At 41.9% G+C, this 19,457-nt stretch overlaps 1 protein-coding gene across 2 annotated transcripts in view; it reads right to left on the reverse strand.

Annotated features, from left to right (window-relative positions):
* Nucleotides 1-4,592: 4,592 nt before the first annotated feature.
* The window catches only part of cd164l2 (CD164 sialomucin-like 2), a 39,668-nt gene continuing 24,803 nt past the window's right edge, over nucleotides 4,593-19,457 (reverse strand). Inside the window, exons 4-7 of one of the 2 annotated variants that reach the window (XM_078238299.1) lie at nucleotides 17,496-17,576; nucleotides 16,240-16,266; nucleotides 10,867-11,032; nucleotides 4,593-4,927 (exon numbers count right to left, since the gene is read on the reverse strand). In XM_078238299.1, coding sequence (XP_078094425.1) covers nucleotides 4,921-4,927; nucleotides 10,867-11,032; nucleotides 16,240-16,266; nucleotides 17,496-17,576 — 281 coding nt within the window. In that variant the 3' untranslated portion in view covers nucleotides 4,593-4,920. The remainder of the gene's footprint in view (nucleotides 4,928-10,866; nucleotides 11,033-16,239; nucleotides 16,267-17,495; nucleotides 17,577-19,457) is intronic. The other variant, XM_078238300.1, reaches the window with a different exon arrangement.

Below are 19,457 nucleotides of genomic sequence, written 5' to 3' on the forward strand. Positions count from 1 at the left end.
GCCACTTTAATTATTAATCAAGGTGCCAAAGGCATGTGCAGTCCACAATAAAGTCTTATCTACGTGAATAAAATTGTGGTGTAGATGTGCTTCAATGTGAAATGATACTGATAAATCTAAATAGCGTGCGTCATCCCCATGGAGTGAACAGAAAAAGGCAACCTCTAACAATCCTGGAATGTGCTCCAAGGGCAACAGGTCACAGCCTCAACTTCAAGATCACTTGTTACTGCATTAAGTGACATTTTATCCCCTACGTCTCATACTAACGTTGCACTGTATCCATTACATCACCCTGGACACCAACATGGTAACTTGTAGTACTGATGAGGATTAGGCGATGCAGTGGGACTCCACACTGGGTTCAGTGAGGCTCAGACTCATGTGGTGTAAAGTAATTTAAGCCTGCTAATGACAGGCCAGTGTCCCAAAGCTGCCTGCAATTTAACTATTGCGAAAGTTTTAAATCAAATGATTGCAAACGTTTTCCTTGATGGACAGGTCTAAGAGTAGTTTAGACAGAGCTGATATGGGAAACCTTGTCTATTGTAACGACACATTTCTATATCAGGCCTGTATCAGCCTGGATGCCTAACTTTGGTTTGTGCCAGCTAACAAAGTATTTCTTTATTTTTCTCCTCCTGATTATACCAAATCCATTCACCCCAAGATTCGAAAGTGAATTGTTGTTAGTCTGGTTGTTAATTGTTGTTAAATTTGGTTATTTAAGGAGGGCATTTGTTAACGGTTTAAATTAGGAAATTCTAGCCAGTTTGCCAAGGTGGCTCATGAAGAAATGTACATTCCAAGTTGTTCAGTTAACCCACCAGGACAAGGTTTCATTACTTGCATCAGTTTGTACATCTGTTGTTTAATAAGGGGGCATTTACACAACACTGCAGTGTGGAGTTTGCTCTGACTGATGCAAATCCAGAGTCAGATCTGATTGGGGTTCAGTGGAGAGATTCTGGGCAAAGCAATTTTATTCCAGTGTGTCAGTGCCTTCAATGTTTGTGGGCAAATACATGAATTGTTCTGTATAGTGCCAAGCTGATGGTTCTAGTAATAATCAAGTCTCGATTTGATCATACCATCTTATTCCTAGGCGTATTCCCTCATAGGGCAGCACAGTGGTTAGCACTGCTGCCTCACAGCACCAGGGACCTGGGTTCAATTCTCTGCTTGGGTCACTGTCTGTTGTGGGTTTCCTCCGGATGCTCCGGTTTCCTCCCACAGTTCAAAGATGTGCAGGTGAGGTGGTTTGGTTATGCTAAATTGCCCTTTAGTGTCAGGGGGAATTAGCTAGGGTAAATGCAAGGGGTTATGGGGATAGGGCAGACTCGATGGGCTGAATGGCCTCCTTCTGCACTGTAGGATTCTATGAGATAATATTTGGATGAATCTCGGTGCACCAAGATCAGGTGTAGAGAACACAATTGGCTTGCTCATGTCTTTGCAAAGGGAAGAAATATTAGCTCTGTAAGCATTAGTCATTTTAATTATCTTGCTTAAACTTCACTGCAACAAGTACTGGGCACCCAGGTCTTGCTGCTCAGAGCTGAAGGCAACGGAGGAGCAAAAGTACCATTATCACGCACATCCAGAGGGTAGATAGTGGTGTCTTCAAGAAACTTGCCACTGAAATTTCTAAAACTCTGTCCAGAACAAAACTGAACTCGGAGAGCCTGAGTTTTATTTTAATATAAGTAGCAGGAAAATCAAATAGGAAGTAACAAATGGCATCTTCAATCTCTTTTCCCAAATTGAGGAAGTATTTTGCTGATGTCTCCAAATTGCATGTTTCTCAGCTCGAAGAATACAACAAAATAATGAAAGCAACATGTAGCCCAAAGCCAAAATTCCAGCATTTAATCAACAAATGATAAAGAACTGGACAGGGCAAATCTTATTGGATTGCTCCAACTAAGTTTAAGTGTGAAATTTCCAGTCCACCTCCCATCCTGAGAAAAGACAAATCCCAGCAGAATCTGAAGCTAGTATGACCAAAATTCTGTGTTTAAAAATATACACATTCAGGTTAATTAGGAAAAAGCGCAATGAAAACTGAAGCAGATTTCTCTCGTGTGCAGCAAGTTCAGATAGGATCAATTTTGTTCAGCCTGTCTTTTGGAAATTGCGTATCGAGATTTAGCATGGAGTAAATGCAAGAATATTTCAAGTTCAGCAGGGACCCCCCCCCCCCGGTAACCATGTACTTGCAGCAAGGTGGCAAAAGGTTTGAAAATTGAGTTAAATGTTCATCACATCACCAATTTTCAAGTGAAGTACAATCTTTTGACCTGGTTTTGTGCAACCTGATCCAGTCAGGACAACATTGATAGTCAGCAGCTCTGGAGCAGATCCCCTCGATAAGCCCACAAAACTCATGAATTTATTTTCACCCATACACATCTTGGCCTTTTTGCCTACAAAACAAGTACCTACATTTGAAAAGTAACCAATTGGTATGAAACTTTTTGCTTCTAGCAGATTACATGAAAGCCTAAAATGAAAAGTTCATAGAATCCCTACAGCGCAGAAGGAGGCCATTCGGCCCATTGAGTCTGTACCGACCACAATCCCACCCAGGCCCTATTCCCGTAACCCTTCATATTTACTCTGCTAATCCCCTCGAAACTCAGATTAATTTAGCATGGCCAAACCTAACCCACACGTCTTTGGACTGTGAAACCAGAGCAAATCCACACAGACACGGGGAGAACATGCGAACGCCACACAGATAGTCCCCCAAGCTGGGAATCGAACCCAGGTCCTTGGTGCTGTGAGGGAGCAGTGTTAACCACTGTGCCACCAGCACATTCATTTCACCACCAGTGAAATGGGGCAGAGTCATTTTAGTCACCAAAAGTTGGAGCCAGGGGGAAAACTCGTAATTTATATTAGATCTTCACATTTGCTCAAAAATGATCAGAACAGCTCAACGCAAAAAGCGAAAGTGTTTGAATCGCAAACAAGGACTTGTTTTCATGCCTTTAATTTGGAGTGACTGCAGTGTTGTGTTTCATTTTGAGTTGCTCCAGTGAAGTGTCTTCGGGACATTGCATTATGTCAAAGACAGTGTAAATTGTTGCTATTGAAAAAGATTAGCAGCCAGAGGTACACAAAAATACATTTGTCATCATTAGTGGTGATAAAATATCACCCAGAGGCCAAAGAGATGTTGTTGCAGCTTTTCATAACTGGAATTACACAGAGCCTCGGAAAACATCACCATCTCACAACACCCTCATTGTAGGCCATTTCATACAATGACGATGCAATCCAATTGGGGTTAATTACAGACGAATCAAGTCACTACTTCTAGATCAATCTTTTTAGCTCCAATCAGAATGTATCCAGTGCAAGAGGTTAAATGGGAAATTTACTTGTATCAAACAAAATGCTGGAAAATCTCAAGCAGGTCTGACAGCATCCGTGGAGAGAGAACAGAGCTAATGTTGAGAGTCTGAATGACCGTTCATCAGAACTGAAGGCAAAGAAAACAGGCAGTTCTAGGAATGTATTATGTCCATATTGTGGAGATGCCGGCATTGGATTGGGGTGGGTACAGTAAGAAGTCCCTATTGGTTAAGCTTTAGATCACCATATGATTAGAGGGTGGCACGGTAGCGCAGTGGTTAGCACTGCTGCTTCACAGCTCCAGGGTCCCGGGTTCGATTCCTGGCTCGGGTCACTGTCTGTGTGGAGTTTGCACATTCTCCTCGTGTCTGCGTGGGTTTCCTCCCACAGTCCAAAGATGTGCGGGTTAGGTTGATTGGCTATGCTAAAATTGCCCCTTAGTGTCCTGAGATGCATAGGTTAGAGGGATTAGTGGGTAAAATGTGTAGGGATGTGGGGGTAGGGCCTGGGTGGGATTGTGGTCGGTGCAGACTCGATGGGCCGAATGGCCTCCTTCTGCACTGTAGGGTTTCTATGATTTCTTTCTATGAGAAGGATGGCTGTCCAGTTATAGCACCTTGTTTACCACATCTATAAATTCGGTTATCTTCAAAGTGCCACATTTGGTGGCTATGTTAATAAGTTGTAGAGGATTGGAGACAGTTTGTTTATTCACTTCAGCTGATTTGGGGATTTTGTTTAAGAGCATCACGTGGCTTTCGCAGACCCAGTTTGGAGCTCTGGAGCAGTAATTGGGCAATTAGACCTCAAGAAAAAATATTTTCCAAGGATAATCAGTGATGTGCGGTGGCCAGTGTGGCAGTGATTGGAACAGTTATATCAGCAGTATCATTATAATTTAATGAAATGTTAATGATAACTCTTTAAACCAGAAAAGACAAAAGCATTTAGGTCCCATCATCAATATATGGTCTGTGCACTGGAAACATTAATGGGACCTGCTAGCACACAAGTACAGTACACCCATTCCATCAGTCTTCCACATGTTTGTAATTGCACTGTTACACTTTATAGCAGAACACCAAGCTTGCTGTCTTCACTCTGCTCACCAGAACCTTGTACAAAAGTTTCAGGAACCAGTATGTAGTGACATTTAGTTTCACAAATTGTCGAAACTGGATCTTCAAACATTGGATTTTGATTCAGAATAAGTCCTTAAAAAGCAAAAACAGTGTGTCAAGATCTTTTATTGGGGGAAAAAAAAACACCATTGTAGTCTGGTCCGGTCCAAAAAGAGCCAAACGATTAACCAGATCTTTTCATCAATCTCCTTGTACAATATCTTCTCAATAAAGTACTGAGGGTCACAGCACAGACATCAGTTCTGTATGTACTCTAGCATTTGCAGCCAATTAAATCCACCATGTCAAAGGCAAACAGATCTTAAAACATCTCCACTGAAATGCAATACAAATGTGACATTAGTGAAGAGAACTTCAATGTTTGCTGGCAACTGTGCGGATTTTTTGGCCACTTCAAGCCCATTTCTTCCATTCTCGATCATATCCTATTCCAATAGAAGAGATGTGTTTTAATCATCACTAAAACGTGTCATTTCAGCAGTTAAATACCTTAACCTTATACATAACTCATTTGAAATAAAGAGACAGCATCTTTTGCCCATTAGAAACTAGATTTTGGATATATTAATATATACACACTGGTCCTTAATAATATTCTCCAACTTGTGTTAGACAGTCAATTTCTTGCACAACCCCATCCCTATTTGTTCATTTTCAGACTGCTTCCCACTATTATGCTGGAAGCACTGCAAAATCCAAATTAGTGTCACTTGGTAATCCCCGATTTCCACACAAGCATTGCAGAAATAAAATCAGAATATCACGTCACAGCCAAAATACACAAGGGTCATAGAATCGTAGAATCCCTACAGTGCAGAATGAGGCTATTCGGCCCTATGACTCTGCACCAACTCTGAGTGTCTTGCCCAGGCCCTCTCCCCACCCTATTCCCATATCCCCACACATTTACCATGACTGACCTACCCACCATACATATCTTGGGCCATTCAGGGGCAATTTAGCATGGCTGTCCACCTGACTTGCACATCTTTGGACTGTGGGAGGAAACCCACACAGATGAGAATGTGCAAACTCAAGGCCAGAATTGAACTTGGGTCCAGGCACTGAGGCAGCAGTGCTAACCACTGCACCACCCTAAATTTTAATTTTATCTGTTCCCACAAAACCTGTTTGGACTAGGTGTTGATTCAACCTCAACAGAAGTTGTATTTAACTATTAATACACTGTTAAACGTAATGCTGGATTAGGTTGGTCAACAGACTATTCAGTGGCTTAGGTTTCTAGAGATCTTCAGAATGCTTTATATTAAAATGATAAGTAGAGGGCAAGGAGGAGGTGGTGAACAGAGGGATAGAAAGCAGCGAGAACATTGCAAGGATCTGCCTGCATACAGGAGCCTGAAGGCAAAGTGAGGGGCTAACAGCTGAAAATTAAGTGGACATAGCTGAATGAACAATTGCAGATTGTGAACAGCAGTTAAGGATGGACAAGGAATGCTGACTTTGTCAGCAATACTCATCTGATAAACAATCAGATTGCAAAACAGAGGAAGGTGGCAAAAGAAAGTGGGTTGATGTCAGAGTAGGAAAAATACTACCTTCAAACATACTAGCAGAAAATTTGTTGTAATTTAAAACCTGTAGCAACACTTTGAAAACTCAAGTCTGCTCCCCATTCGAGAAGATGTTAGTGATGATCAAAAGAACCAGAGGCAGAGAAAAAAAACATTGTGCAATTAGTTAGGATTTGGAATGCATTGCCCGATTGGACACAAGCACCCACTGCCCTAAGGAAATTGCCTACATGGAGGAAAAAATGCAGCAATGCAAGGTGAGCAACTAATGGAAAAGCTCTTCAAAAGAGCCAAATTGCCTCCTCTGTGTAGCCATTAAGCATACTAATATAAACAATACTGTACCATTTTGATTCACAAACGCCAGCACTTTTGTTTAGCTAGCTGCTATCCACCACTTAGAAACATCAAGAGGCAATGTTACTGCAAAGGCACAGTGCAAGTGGGATTTGGAGTACAGTTGACTTTTTTTTTTAAAAAGTACGAACCCAGCACATCAGGATTTACACAAGTGTTGCTGGATTTGACAATGGTATAATACTGAAAATACTGTACTAGTGCCGCAAAAATATTGGCTTCCAGAAGGACAATAAACCTTCCGCTATTGTCAATGATCCAAATGGGATCACACCGGGAGTTTGGTATCTGACCTTCTCCCTACCAGCCCCTCCCTGGTTAAATTTAAACTCATGAATCTTAGGCCCCGGAATTATACAATGGAAAATCTTTACCCAGCCCGCCTGAATACTAGAGAAAAATGTTACCCTACAAGACTAACTCGGTGTTCATTAGATCAGCGCAGTCTGTGATACAGTAGAAATGTGTTTCAGATAAAGTGACATGTATTTGGGGTAGAAATACCATTTAAATTCAGTTGACAAACAAATTAGAGTCATAGACTCCTACAGTGCAGGAGGCCATTTGACCCATCGATTCTACACCAACCACAATCTCACCCAGGTCCTATCCTCATAACCCCAAGTATTTACCCTAGCTAGCCCCCCTGATACTAAGGGGCAATTTAGCATGGTCAGTCCACCTAACCCGTACATCTTTGGACTGAGGGGGGGAAAGCCGGAGCACTCAGAGGAAACCAACACACACACACACACAGGGTGATTGTGCAAACTCCACACAGACAGTGACCCAAGCCAGGAATTGAACCCAGACCCCTGTCGTTGTGAGGCAGCAGTGCTAACTGTAGGGAACTATACAATCTATTATGTATGAAAATGCTATTACCTAAATGAAAATCACATACAGGAAGTCAGTTGAGTAATAAAATTAAAAGTTGCTGTCTCTTTAAATTACAATTGAATAATTTGTATACAGAACAAAATCAAAAGGCCAGGCTCCACATTGTCTCTAACAGACACCACTGAGATACCAGTAGGTCAAAGCCAACAATGTAATGCTCATCATGACTAGTTTATTTTGTTTTAAAAGGCACAACACCAAACAGGTCAGTGCAGTGAGACACATTTATCATCCTCACTGTGCACATTTGCACCAGGAAGGTATGAAATCGAAGTAAGACATTTACCTAGAGGCACTGACTATTCCCAGCCACAAGGCAGCTGATTCAGAGCACACTGGTGCAGTACCGACACCTGAGCCCTTGCTGTATATGCTGGGAGATGGAGACACACAGCTTGCCCTCATTTGAAAAAAATCACATCCTACATAAATAATTTTCTTCTAGACAACTGCAATTCCAATTAGCAAAGCAGTTTTAAACTAAAGATTCCATTCTTGCCCGTTATTCAATAATTTGATGTGCAGACTGCAACTGAGCTATAATTAATTAACACAAGTTATTCAGTTTTCTCTGACAATTGGAAAAACAGCTTTAAGGCTCTCTTTGGATAACTGGTTAACAGAAGCTTAATTCACTTACTGTGATCTGTCAGTCTAAAAGCTCCTGCACAACCACCATAAGTGCAGTTGACATTTACAGCAACATAAAACTGTGACCCAATGGCATTTGGCCATTACTGAAGACAGTTATTCTTAATCCCTGGTACATGGAACTCCTTTTCAGCCAGGAGAAGCTGGACCCTTCACTGTGGGCTGGGACAGGAAAGTGAAAAATACACCCAAAAAGGTCACGATATCCTGATGTCTTCCCACTAATGGTTAGAATGGAATAGAATAGCCAGTGCAGAAGGTGGTGACCATTTGGCCCATTGAGTCTGCACCAATCCTCTGACAGAGCATCTTACACAGGGCCACCCTCCACTCTATCCCCGTAACCCGACGCATTCTCTAACCTACACATCTCGGGACACTAAGGGACAATTTAGCATGGCCAATCCACCTAACCCACACACCTTTGGACTGTGGGAGGAAACCAGACATCTCCCAAAGTTAGTTATGAACCCATCTCTAACCGAAAATATGCAGAGAAACCCAAAAGCACAACACAGGTGGCAAACTACATTAAGTACAATCCCAGTTTCATTTTATTGAGCAACCCAAATGAACATTGCAAACTAAAACCATGCTGGTTGCAGGAAAATTCTCTAGTCTATTTAACGTCAAAGTAGCTAAACCAAGCCATTAACAGGAATAAATGCAGATTAAAAAATACACTTTACTGGGCATCACCCTTTCACGAACCAGATATTTGTGCTATTTGCAGTATTCAAGAAAACACTTGGGATCTGTCCTTTCATACATTCAAATCTCAAAATTAAATAGCAAGTCATTGCTAACAGAATTTAAACAAATGCACACCACACAAATAGAAATGCACTGAAGTGCATGTTAAGACTTTGTGCAAATGGAGTTTTATTTTGCTGTTTGTGCTCAGGACAAGCTATTACTTCCTTTGTAGAAGAGAGGTGTTGCAGCCACTTCTTACACAATTTACTGTGCCTCCTCACTACTTGCAGCATGTAAAGGGTTAAGATGAAACAAAAAAGACAAATGAAGCAGGCACACAGACAATGCAAGCACGCACACTGCAGCAGTCCCTTATTACAAACATCTGGCTATCAATGCTAGCTTGGCACCAATGAAACTCTTATTGCCCGAGGGGAACTCTAGAACCACTTCACTGCCTTCCCCCAACAGTTAAGGTTTTACCAAACACCACATGAATGCAAACAGAAGTTTCACTGGACATTGCAAAATATTCTTCATATTCATTCCCCCCCCCTCACCTGATGAAGCAAGTGAATCAGCTAACACTATCAAAAGTAAAAAATAAACAATTCTCTCCCCTTTTCCACACCCCCTCACCTTTAAAAGCTGGTGGCAATTGAAATTTCGGACAGACTGGTGGGGTCAAGTTATGGGTTTCAAAGACATTGAACAAAAAAGGTACTGGAGTTGTAGAGATCAGACAGTGGAAATGTGGGAATGACCTCCACATGTTCTTGTGTGGCTGCAGAAACCCAATGAATTTTTGTTTAAGTCTTGGACATAAGATTGAGGGGTTACGAGTACATGGTAGATTAATAAAGTGCCATTCTCCATTAAAAGTTGGCAGCCAAAAGCTGTGGCCCACTGCACTTGAATGACTTGGGGAAAGAATGGCAGGTTAGAGCTCCCATCACCATTCACAACTCCTTGATGCCCCATGCTGATGGGTCAGAAACATCAGTGGGATTTTCCAATCTTGCTGCAGTGAGCAAGTGGCACGGTAGCATAGTAATTAGCACTGCTGCCTCAGTACCAGGGATCTGGGTTCGATTCAAGGCTTGGGTCACTGTGTGGAGTTTGCATGCTCCTCCCACAGTCCAAAGATGTGGGTTAGGTGCATTGGCCATGCTAAATTACCTCATGGTGCCAGGGGCACTAGCTAGGGTAAATGCATGAGGTTATGGGGATAAGGCCTGGATGGGATTGTGGTTGGTGCAGACTCGATGGGCTGAATGGCCTTCTTCCGCATGGTAAGAATCTGTGATTCTACAACAGAAATTTGGCGTGTTGCCAAAATCTGTTTTCACTGCAGCGGGAGCATGGCGTGAATGGGCAGCAAGATTGTACCCATCATCTTTGCTATCAAAAATATTTCAATGGACAACAGGGGGAACTGTCAACATTTGGCTAACACCTTTAGGAAAGATGAGGCCAGAGATAAACTGGGCGAGGAAATAAGAAACAAGCAATATACAGCGTAAAGCCAGCTTTTGGCAAAAAGCAATGGAAACTGATTAGATCCTCTACAGCGAGGCTCCTGCCAAATGCCTGCCCACGAGGTCAGTACTCAAGGCTGTTTATAAGTGGAATGCCAATCAAATGGGCAGCTTTGCCTGGATGGTGTCAAGCTTCAAGTGTTGTTGGAGCTGCACCCATCCAAGCAAGTGGAGTGTATTCCATCACACTCCTGACTTATACCTTGTGGATGGAGGACAGATATTTGGGAGATAGGAGTTAAGGCAAATTAGAAAAACAAGATCAATTCTTCCGTCAACCCATTCAGCTTTTGCCTCTAACAATACCCAATGTCTGATCTAGGAAGAGTTTTATCCTGAATCCTCACTAAGCGTCTAAATTTTTGTTATAAAAAATGGAAGATACTGCAGAGGGAATTTTATTTATTGCAAATCTTCGTTGAAAATTGCATGATTTTTTCTGGGGCCTATTGTGAACACATGAATAGGTTTCACAACATGACTATCTTGCCTCTCTGTACATTAAATACATCAAATAGATAGGGCAAAGAAAATAGCTACAACATTAAAGCTTTGTATGTTAGCAAACAAAACACAAGGGGAAGCACATGCAACATTAAGCACAAACTATTTGCAAAGCATAGGTTGGGGAATTAAGTGCACAGCAATGATCAGCACGACACATGCAGAAGCAGAGTTAATTCTTACAGAGTTTGGTAGGTCCCATCTCGCGCTTTGAAGAATTTGACCGCAAAGAAAAATGCTGCCTCAGCTCCGAGAACCAAGACAATCCCTCCAATGAAACTGGCTGGGTCAAAGCTGGAGGGCGAATACACAGGAGCAGTCGTTGGAACCTCAGTGGTGGCAGTAGTTTCTGCAAGCAAGGAAAACAGCCAAAAGACCTGTGAATTTCTAAAACCCCTAATTTGAGAAGCCTCAGCCGTCACAGCAGTGTTACAAGAGCACAGCATTTTGTTACTGTCCTTTGCTGGGCAGGTGTGAATTGATTCTTCAATGTGGCTTTTTGAGTCCACTTGGGGAAGTCTTCCCTCAATGCAGTACACAGTCATCACCCTTTCAATATCATTTAATTCCTAATGCATCAGAAAAAGACACCCATGTTAATGCAGCCCAAAAAAGCCTTTTCTATACTAATACTCCCACAAAGCAAGTAAATAGCTAGCTATGGGCCCCAACAAGTTGAGTGAACAAAATCAGTGAATTTCCTTGGGCTACTTCCAACATTCATGGCAAAATTAGCACTGAATCGCACTCCAAGTATCTACCCTCCTGTGGGTTCAGCCAATAGAAAGTAGAACGTACAGGGTAAATGGTAGGGCTCTGAAGAGTGCAGTTGAACAGAGGGATCTGGGAATACAGGTACAGAATTCCCTAAAAGTGACGTCACAGGTGGATAGGGTTGTAAAGAGTGCCTTTGGTACATTGGCCTTTATAAATCAGAGTATCGAGTATAAAAGTTGGTGTGTTATGGTAAGGTTATATAAGGCATTGGTGAGGCCGAATTTGGAGTATTGTGTACAGTTTTGGTCACCTAGTTACAGGAAGGATGTAAATAAGGTTGAAAGAGTGCAGAGAAGGTTCACAAGATGTTGCTGGGACTTGAGAAGCTGAGTTACAGAGAGATTGAATAGGTTGGGACTTTATTCCCTAGAGTGTAGAAGAATGAGGGGAGATTTGATAGAGGTGTATAAGATTTTGATGGGTATAGATAGAGTGAATGCAGGCAGGCTTTTTCCACTGAGGCCAGGGGAGAAAAAAAACAAGAGGGCATGGGTTAAGGGTGAAAGGAAAAAAGTTTAAAGGGAATATTAGGGGGGGCTTCTTCACGCAGAGTGGCGGGAGTGTGGAATAAGCTGCCGGATAAAGTGGTAAATGCGGGGCCACTTAACATTTAAGAAAAACTTGGACGGGTTCATGGATGAGGGGTGTGGAGGGATATGGTCCAAGTGCAGGTCAGTGGGACTAGGCAAAAAATGGTTCGGCACAGACAAGGGCCAAAAGGCCTGTTTGAGCTGGAATTTTCTATGGTTCTAATAGGTACCATGTTAAAAGAATTACACATTAAAGACGACAGATAATAGAATTTAATCAGTCCTTTGTATGACAGTTATAGAATCTGCCGTGCAGAATGAGGCCATTTGGTCCAGAGCCTGCACTGACAGCAATCCCACCCAGGTCCTGTCCTAACTCTGTAATCCCACATATTTACCCTCCTAATCCCCGACACCAAGGAGCAATTTATCATTGCCAATCAACCTAACCCACACATCTTTGGACTGTGGGAAGAAACTGGAGCGGAGCACCTAGAGGAAACCCAGGCAGACACGAGGAGAATGTGCAAACTCCACACAGACACCCAAGACCGGAATTGAACCTGGGTCCCTGGCGCTGTGAGGTAGCAGTGCCAACCACTGTGGCGTCCTCAATCCAAAAAGGCAACGGGAGGGGTATCGAAATGCATTAAAAGCCAGTCCACAGCAGGATACATGCAGATAATGCAAACATTGCATTCCAGAGTTGTAAACTAGAAACTTAGATTTTACTGATATCTAGTGTCAAATTCCCCAATGCAACATCCAATTTGCATGACAAGTACCTTCTTTACTTATTCTGCAGAAGACATTAGATTACAAAATATAATTAGGCAACTGCTGCAATAGCTACAGTTGGCAGGATGTGGATTAATGGCTGGATGCGCAAATCCTTGAACAGTAAAAAGGTAAATTAATTGATGTACCCCAGATACCAAAGGTCATTTAAATCCAAGCTTGAATCAATCAAACCTGGATTACTAAAATGTTTCTGTACATAATGCATCAGCCCATCCACATTAACAGGTACAAAAAGAGGAAATGCTGGAAAATCTCCAGTCTGACAGCATCTGTGGAGAGAGAACAGTTAATATTTTTGGATGACGGTGTCATCCTCAGAGCTCTGATGAAGGACCATCCAGACTCAAAACGTTGTCTCTCTCGCTCCACAGTGGCTAGCACTGGTGCCTCACAGCACCCGGGACTCAATTCCGGCTTCGGGTCTGTGTGGAGTTTGCACGTTCTCCGTGTCTGCTTGGGTGTCCTCCAGTTTGCTCCCACAGTCCAAAGATGAGAGTTAGGTTGATTGGCCACAGTAAATTGACCTTCATGTCAGGGGGATTAGCAAGATAGAGGTTACGGGAGAATAGGGTCTGGGTGGGATTGTGGTCGATGCAGACTCGATGGGCCAAATGGCCTCCTCCTGCACTATGGGGATTGGATCAGCCGTATTTTGTTTTTAAATAACATCGTAATGGTGAACATGGAAAAAGCTGTTTTTACCATTGTGACTTACAAATTCTAATAGGGAACACGAGCTGTTCATATCCATACAAATTAATGAAAATTGTTTAGATCGAATCACTTCTGATTTGCACCCATAAAATCAGGGAAGTCAAGTGTTTGGGTACTTTGCACATAGCCTCAGTCTCTACAGGAACACAGTATTTTGAGGCACATTAGGAATTGCGCATTAGGTTCGCAGAGCACATTTTCAATTCAAACAGTCACCTTGATTACAGTTTTATGAATATTCTCTCATCGGCTACTTGATAGAACATTGTATAGCTGCAGGTACAGCATGGACTCAACGCCTACGGATCTTTACATCAAACTCCTGCTCTCTACAACCCACGGTAGCACAGTGGTTAGCACTGCTGCTTCACAGCTCCAGGGACCTGGGTTCGATTCCCGGCTTGGGTCACTGTCTGTGTGGAGTTTGCACATTCTCCTCGTGTCTGCGTGGGTTTCCTCCGGGTGCTCCGGTTTCCTCCCACAGTCCAAAGATGTGCGGGTTAGGTTGATCGGCCATTGCCCCTTAGTGTCCTGGGATGCGTAGATTAGAGGGATTAGTGGGTAAATATGTAGGGATATGGGAGTAGGGCCTGGGTGGGATTGTGGTTGGTGCAGACTCAATGGGCCGAATGGCTTCTTTCTGTACTGTAGGGTTTCTATGATTTCAATGGGGGCAGTGGAAACAAGGATTGAGGGAAATGTGAATCAGCATGGGATTCAGGCCGAATGTTCATCTTAACCAGGAAAATTGATCTTAAAAAGGTAGAATGCATCATTTAATAAAAATCACCATCTTTACCAAGATTGCCAGAACGTGTGTGGTGCTTGCAATCAACCACTAACTAACCAGATCATAGAATGCTTACAGTGCAGAAGAAGCCATTCTGTCCATTGAGTCTACACTGACTCTCTAAAATAGCATCTTAACCAGAACTCCCACATCCCACCGCTCTATTCCCGTAACACCATGCATTTTACCATGGCTAATCCACATAATGTACATCTTAGAACACCAAGGGGCAATTTAGCATGGCCAATCCACTTAACCTGCACATCTTTGGACTGTGGGAGGAAATGGGAGCACCTGGGAGGAAACCCACACAGACACGGGCAGTACGTGCAAACTCCACACAACCAGTGACCCAAGGCTGGAATCGAACCCGGGTCCCTGACGCTGTGAGGCAGCAGTGCTAACCACTGTGCCACCTCAATCTAACAAAAGAACCTCAATCATCATTAAATGGGAAACTATTTGTCTTACTGGCCATTTTGACCTTGAATGGTATAACATCTCCCCAACAGCTCCAGGAGGGCTGCAAGGTCAATTTAGAGTTGCTGAGAGCATGATGTGCTTGAAATTATTCCCAATTCATTTTAAACTAAACCACTTTAAATTTTCTACTGAATGAAGTGCCACACAATATGTAGCAATAGTTATACAAGTAGAGTTACCTATTCAGTTGTTGCCAACAAATAATGCCATCTAATGTTCCAAGTCTTCACAAAATTAACCAAATTTCTCAAACATCTTTTAAAGCAGGAGTTAAAACAGAAAATTGGTTAATAATGTGTAGTGTTCAGCTGTATAGAGCACTATTGATGCCTCCGAAATCGCAAAACTGAACAGTAACAGATCAGGGAGGGTACAACATTTGACATCATCGTTGCTGTGGTAAATGGTGAGTCAGCACGTTCTTTTGCTCCACTGCAAATGTGGCTTAATCCCTGGAATATGCTAACCGAATGAGTACATTCTCCACTAGCACAGACTATCCAAATCAGGTTTGTAGACAGGGGAAAGGGTCTATTATAAAAAAGACAGTTTATAAAATAGACAAATTGATTTTATGTGATGAGGACCAGTCCTTTTTTATACATTGTACAATACTGGAAAATATATCTGTGCTAAAGTTACGAGAGCTGTGGATGCTCCGTAATGTGTTCAGTCTAGAGAAGCTTTGTTGTATACATGGTTTTGCAGTTAGATCAGGGTCAATCGGTTTAATAGATATTGTACCCCTTCTATAAAGGTTTCCATGCAGTGTTCAGGCTACATGCAAGATAAGGTAAAGGCTTATAATAAATTTGCAGTTTTTTGGGAAGCGTATTTCATACAAGGGATGAAGAGGTACAATTCTATGCACCTATTACATGCTTGCATTTGTATGGAGACTTTTCTTAAATTTGACAACTGCTTTATAATAAATCATACTTTTGGAATGAAGACCTGACCAATAAGTGGATCTGCATTGGAAAGATAACACAAAATCCCTCTTTTTAAACTCATCTACTAGCTGTAAAGTTAGCGTCTTCAACTGTACATCTGGAGTGAAAGCATTACGATTCTAACAATATCCTGTTAATACTATATTTACACAAAAACAAAAGCAAACCTAGATTTAACATGGAGTTACTAAAACTAAATGAAGTGGTTCCTACTAGAATCATTACAATACAGAAAGAAGCCATTCGACGATCCCACCCTATCCCTGTAATCCCATATATTTACTGTTAATCCCCCCTAGCCCCCTCCCCCCCCCACATGGCCAATCCACCTAACCTGCACATCTTTGGACTGTGGGAGGAAACCCACGCGGACACAATGTGCAAACTCCACACAGAATGACCCAAGTCGGGAATCGAGCCTGATCCCTGGCACTGTGAAGCGGCAGTGCTAACCACTATGCCACTGTCAATAAGCAGAACACATCACTAATTGCGAGTGAATGCATACCTTCAGATGTGGTGGAAACTTCCTCAGCTGATAGTGGTGGCAGAGGAAGAAATGTACAAATTAGCATGTTAAAAAATCTCATTAGTACATGAATCAAACCGCTTTCTAATTATTAGTATACTATTTCCATAACTCTAGATGTATAAACCCATTAACCAAGCTAACCTTTGCTGGAGAACTAAAAACATACATGTACATAGCATAAGGTACATGGTCAAGAAAAGGAAAGGCCCACTACAATTCTTCAAATACTCAGATACATTTACCAAGGTTAAGTGAGGTCCACTCTGATCTCAAGCACAGCTGGCATAGGACAGACAATGGTGCCTTAGAGCACGATATTGAGTTGATGTTTTTATACTAGCCTTTGCTGCCCGCAGTGCACAAACACTCACTACAGCAAGTGAGTCATATTGGAATGGGTTCATGTAGAGATGTGGATTAAGATGGAGGGATGAAATACTGAAAGCAAATTAGTAGGCAGGTTCGTGATTCAGCTGACCAAGAACGTACCAGCACACACAAAGCACAGCATCAAAACTGGCTCCAAATTTTAGTCATTATAGAAGAAAATTTTCATTGATCTTCTGGTATGGTCCAGCGAATATCGCAGGGGAGAGAGCAAACAATAACAGTGTTTGACTAAAGTTTTTGCTCCACCCTCAGTCTATCTGGAAACAGGTTGTAACATTAAAATAACTGATTAATGAAGTATTGCAGTGTATGGAGTTTGAGATGAACAACATGTTTTGGCCCAAATATGCAGAATTCTTGAAGCAATTCACCACGCGATCTCAAAACTCTTACGTACTGGAATTTGAAAAAAACATTCCAAATACTTTGTTGTCTCACTCTCCCACCCAATCTCAAATGGACCAAAATGGAGAAAGCACTTGCTGGGAATTGTTAAACTTCCCACAGAGAAGTGCTTGCAGATAGACAACAGTAACAATTTTTCATAGCCAGCTGACCAAGCTGTGTGCTGCGGCGTTGTTCGAGTTAATACTTCACACTAACAAGTAGCAGACTCCACCATGCAGTTCAGGTGAGCACTTGTAACACTTGTCCCATTGGCAGAAGCACAACAGATGGATGATTCAATTCAAAATCCCTTCTATACACTATGTTCGTGCTAAATCTCGGACTGAAAAATACCTGCCTTAAACTTCAAAGGAAGTGTAAATCAAAATAAAAACATTTGATTAATAGAATTTATCCACAGGACAGTTGAAGCAGAATAGTTAGTGTTATTTTACCTGTATTAGAGGAGACAGTCACAGTGCTAGTGTTGAAGACAGGAGTAGTAGGAGGAGGAGAAATAGCAGATAACTTCAGAACTGAGGAGACAGAATTACATTTGCAGGAATATTCCAGATCAGTGAAAAAGTATTTTAAATTGAAACCACTTTCTAAAAATATATCTTTTCTCCTTTCAAATACCTTTGTTTAGCTGGAAAATATTTAATTTTATGCACTCACTAGGCTTGGTATTAGTCTCTCCTGCAAATCTCTCCGAGTCCTTCTTTAGGGTTATCACCATAATCCCCGCTTGGGTCCCCACCGGTAGTTAATTGTACAATATGGGGTGTCATTGTCCAATTCCATCACTTCTTATGTCTCAAAAAAGCTAACACCCCAACATGGACAGATTTTATCTACCCTCTCCAATCACTGCAATGCTCCATGGCTATTTCTCCTAGCAAATCTAACAGATAACTGTACAATGGTGTTCATGTGTTGAGAAAGTCGTCAGGAACTGTTCCCATTGGCTGAAGGGTCAACAACCTGAAAACTCAGTTAAAGGGATTGGTAAAAGAATCAACAATAAGAGAAAATTTTAATTGAGTGGTTACAATCTGGAATGCACAGCTTGAGGTGGCGGTGGAGAATCAATAGATTCTCAATTCCAGATTTTTTATTGAATTCAAATTCCACCATCTGCCGTGGTGGGGTTCGAACCTAGGTCCCCCGTTCCTGGAATGGGTTTAATGGAGAGGAGTGAAACTGAGGTAATTTGTAAATAGAGCAGGGATCTTTTGAAATTGATGCATTGGGAATAGGTGGATAGATGAGGGAAAAGAAACAAAGCATCTGGGAGAGGTGTGTCAGATGTTATGGTAAGAGAGGGGAGAAAAATGCAGTCACATTTTAGGGTTTCAGTTTAATTCCAGAATTAATCTTTTGAAGACAGTTGTTTTGATGGAGAAACCTTTATTACTCCTATGATTTTACTCTGCATTTGATTTCATTGCTCCAGCTGGTGTCTTGAGCTTTACAACTGAAATTGTACAAGCCATTATGGTTATGCAAAATGAGGCGTTTTGTCTCTTCAGATTAATAAATGTACAACTACAGTCTTAAAAAAATGAGTTTGGTTTGCCCAAAATATTATGAACTGGAAGGAATCCAATCTCACTAATTTAGCTCAAGTTTATTAGTGTCACAAGTAGGCTTACATTAACAATGCAATGAAGTTAGTGAAAATTGAATATTGGAAAGACCAAAATTGCCACCTTTGATCCTCACAACAAATTTTGCCCTGGCCATAGATTCTGTTATCTTTCCTGACAACTGTCAGTGGCTGAACCAGGCTGGCCACCGGGTTTGAGGGGAACCTCTGACCCCGATTAGAATTCTTACAGTGCAGGAGGCCGCCATTCAGCCCATCGAGACAGTCCAACGACAACGATAGGCCCTATCCCCCTAACCCCACTAATCCATCACCATTGGTAGCTGTGCCCTCAGTTGACAATCTCTTCATTTCTCTCCCTCCATCTCCATCACTCTCTCCCTTCCACATACTCCCCCACCTTGTTTATCAAACGATTGGACATCTATCCTAATATCTCCTTATGCACTGCAATGGCAAACTTTCTTTGATAACATTTCAGAGAAGTGGTCACTGTGATAATGGTGCTATTAAAGTTATGTTGGACAGTAAAATTCCCAACCCTCCACCACAAAAGTAATTTGGACAGAAAAAAGAGGCAAGATGCAAGTGAGTTAGCAATATTGCAAGAACAAGTTAGACATTGAAGAGGAGGAAAGAGACTGGCTGATTTATGGGCATAAAGGGAATTAAGATCTAGAAGAATGGTATAGGAAGGCCCTTGACAGATGGCAGATTTCCATTAGGGCTATAATCCATATTGAAAATTACAGTCAACACTGAAATCTCACTCCGTTCAGCCATTCCATGAAAGACTCAATCTTGATGC

Source organism: Mustelus asterias, chromosome 21 (genome assembly GCF_964213995.1).
Source record: "Mustelus asterias chromosome 21, sMusAst1.hap1.1, whole genome shotgun sequence".
Taxonomy (NCBI): domain Eukaryota; kingdom Metazoa; phylum Chordata; class Chondrichthyes; order Carcharhiniformes; family Triakidae; genus Mustelus; species Mustelus asterias.